At 55.9% G+C, this 3,298-nt stretch overlaps 1 protein-coding gene across 1 annotated transcript; it reads left to right on the top strand.

The window, feature by feature from the left end:
• Nucleotides 1-532: 532 nt before the first annotated feature.
• On the top strand, nucleotides 533-3,088 carry LOC100275119 (uncharacterized). The gene is made up of 3 exons (NM_001149782.2): nucleotides 533-675; nucleotides 1,628-1,709; nucleotides 2,059-3,088. Exons 1-3 carry the CDS (start codon nucleotides 664-666, stop codon nucleotides 2,931-2,933), a joined length of 969 nt encoding a protein of 322 aa, NP_001143254.2. The 5' UTR covers nucleotides 533-663; the 3' UTR covers nucleotides 2,934-3,088.
• The last annotated feature ends 210 nt before the right edge of the window (nucleotides 3,089-3,298 follow it).

The following is a 3,298-nucleotide window of genomic DNA, read 5'->3' as shown; positions in this document are numbered from 1 at the left end:
CGAAATAAATGCGTACATTTATCATGGATTAGCCAACTTGCCTTTTTTTTTGCAGAGGTGTGGTGTGACGATAATTCCACTGACAGCATTCGCCACCACTTCAACTAAAACTGCACTTGTTTTCATACGAAGGGAGGGAGTACTACTTACTAGTATTGCTCTACCCTGCCAGCTCCCAGCTGTATGCTACTACTACTCATTTGTCTTCAAAGTCTTTACCATTATAATGTGCGTGTCGTGTGCGCCGTGCCATTTTCATTTCAGAAAACGTTTTTGGTCGAGCGTCGCGGCAGTCGTGTGTCTGTGCGCCCAATGCCCCCACCGACTGGCAAGGCACTGGACTCGCGCCCTCGCCACATGCGGCACGGCCGCACAGCTAATAATAGGGGGGTCAAAGGGTCCGCGCGGACCAGGGGCCCATGCGTCGGTGGCCCGGGGGGTTGGTGCTTAGGACGCACTGCGTGCGGCGCGCAGCTCAGGCTCCCGTTTTAAAGCGCCGCACCCGCACCCACCGCCCTCCTCCTCTGTGCTAGACTGTCATCATCCCTTCCTCCTTCCCCACGCGTACACACACTCCCGCGGCAGCCACCATCCCGGAGCTCGAGACCAGCGGCACCAGGCCAGGAGGGTGACGGCCCGGCGACTCAGTCGAGCGCCACTCCCATGGCGGACAAGGTAAGAGGACACGAACGCCTACGGTGCTTTCTCTACCTGTTCCCTCGCTTGTGCTTCCCGGAGGCGGGGTTCCTCTGCGCGATGAGCCCGTGCCGATCGTCTCTTGCCTGTGCTGCGCTCTCGGTAGAAATCTTCGTGTCTTGGTTGTTGTTGTTTTGCTACTATGGAAGAACTGCAATTGTGCGACCCTCGGTGGTTCAGTTCAATCGCGTCTAACGATCTCCGTTCTAGACTCTTTATTTTCCCCCCTCATTTTTTCAGATACATGTCATTGTGTGTTCGGTTATGAATTGAGCTGTTCAGGACAGAGTCTAGCAGTAGAGTGTAAAAAAACGGCCATTTTTTTTCTTCTGCTGATTAATATACGAGAAAACTTGTTCAGAGATCCAGGACATACAAACCCCAGAGTGAACTTCGATACGGACACTCTAGAAACCTTATTGGAGTTAGCTTCGGTAGTTTAGTACGTACTCAACCAGAGGGGCAGAGGGTATGGCGAGTGAAGTACAGAGCAAGCAAATGTTCCCTGGCCCTCTTCTGACCAGAATCCATTTCCCCAGCGCAGCCCCAACCACTTTCATGCCGAGGCGACGAAGGCGCACGTCCGGTTTTGTCCATTTGTCCGGTTTTCGGGTTTTTTTCCACACGGTCTTTTCGAAACCCTTCGCTACTGTCGTTTTCGCATTTGTCACCGTCTTTTTTCAAACATAGGATTCATGAGTCACCCGTCTTTTTTTCCCCCTGCCTTTTGTTTTGGTCCAGTTCGTGCCCATTGCGTAAGCAAGTGTTTTTAGTAACTAGTACTATATCGTGAGTTCATTGTATCAGGCACTCCTGCTGTGTCATCCTGAATAAAAACTTGACAACTGGTTGTTGTACACAGTTGGATCTGCTTCCAGTAATAGTACTCTGCATTCATTTGCCGCCAATTAATCCCTCGATCTCTCTGCAGATCTCCACGATCGTCCTCAAGGTTGACCTTGAATGCGAGAGATGCTACAGGAAGATCAGAAAAGTCCTCTGCAAGATCCAAGGTGCGGTCCACTATTGTACTAGTACTAGTCTACTACCGCTGCCATCACATCAGTTCATCACCATTCGCTCAACGAACGGACCTGTTTCAGTGCCCCCTGGTCCTTGTAACCTCGCTGACACGTGGGCCCGCTGCCATCACATGCCCCTGCATGAGCGTTCACCTGGCCAGGCCAGTTGCTCGGCGCACCTGTCAGCAGAGAGTTTACAACTGTTTTGTGTGTTTTTTTATATATTATTACTATTAATTATTAACCTACTGCTACTGTTCTGTGCTGCTGATTGATTGACGGTACATGGGCATGAGCATGGCTGATTGATTCTGATTGGTTCGGGTTGCCGCTTGCGCAGACAAGATGAACATCAAGACGATCTCGTTCGACGAGAAGAGCAATGCCGTGACCATCTCCGGGCCGTTCGACGCCGACACGGTCTGCAACAAGCTCTGCTGCAAGGCCGGCCGGGTCATCAAGGCGATGGACGTCAAGGGCAAGGACAAGGACGGCGGCAAGGCCGGGAAGGAGGGCGGCGGCGACAAGCCCAAGGACGCCGGCAAACCGGCGGCGGCCGAGAAGGACGCAGGCAAGGCCGGGAAGGAGGGCGGCGCCAAGGCGGAGAAGAAGGAGGAGAAGGCCGAGAAGAAGAAGGAGGAGAAGGCCGATAAGAAGGAGGGGGGCAAGGGCGACAAGGAGGCGAAGCCGGCGGAGAAGGGCAACAAGGACGGGAAGGCGGAGGCCAAGAAGGTGAAGTTCGCCGAGGTCCCCGCGGCGGACGCGAAGCCCGGCAAGGCCATGCCGCCCGGCATGACCAAGGCCGACCTGGGCCCGCTCCTGGAGAAGATGATGGCGGCCAAGGCCGGGTCCGAGCCGCAGCCGATCGCGCCGCCGCCGGGCGCCGCGCAGGGCGTGGCCGTGCCGTCCGTCTGGCCCGCGCCCGCCGGGTCCGTGTCCGGCTACGGCTACGGCTACAACCCAGGCTACGAGGCGCCGCCGCCGCCGTCCTACTACGCCGCTGGCGCCGGGGGCGGCTACGGCTGCGGCTGCGGCGGCTACAACGGCTACTGCCGGTGCGGCAAGCCGGCCGCGCCCGGGCCCGGCGGGTACTACGGCGTGCCGGTGTACGATAGCCAGGGGTGGTACTACGGCGGTGGCGGCGGCGCCCGGCAGCCGTACTACCCGCAGCAGCACTGCTGCGAGGACCCCAATGCCGGGTGCAGCGTCATGTGATGGCGATGCGCGCCAGCCCGTGGATTGGATGGACAGACAGAGCAATCAGTGTGTGGTCACAGTCACACAGCCATAGTGCCATGGCCAGTGCCGGAGTCGGGGAGAAAGGAACTTCTGTTTTTTTCCCGCGTGTCGTCTTGTTCTTGTTTATGCCCCGTGGATTCTGTTTATTTATTTATTTTAGGGCTTGTTCGTTTTGGAGTGGATTGAAGGGGGATTGGAGGGGATTAAATCCCCTCCTATACAAATTTGTATAGGAGGGGATTTAATCCCCTCCAATCCCCCTTCAATCCACTCCAAAACGAACAAGCCCTTAGGGAGTTGAGTTGTGCATGTGAACAGTCGATGCTTAATTGCTTATGGTG

Source organism: Zea mays, chromosome 7 (assembly GCF_902167145.1).
Source record: "Zea mays cultivar B73 chromosome 7, Zm-B73-REFERENCE-NAM-5.0, whole genome shotgun sequence".
NCBI lineage: Eukaryota > Viridiplantae > Streptophyta > Magnoliopsida > Poales > Poaceae > Zea > Zea mays.
This window is presented reverse-complemented; position numbering and strand designations above follow the sequence as displayed.

Excerpts from the sequence above, each read along its gene's own strand:
- LOC100275119 (NM_001149782.2), top strand. Across the intron at positions 1,710-2,058 it reads AGTCCTCTGCAAGATCCAAG|ACAAGATGAACATCAAGACG; the intron begins GTGCGGTCCACT and ends CCGCTTGCGCAG.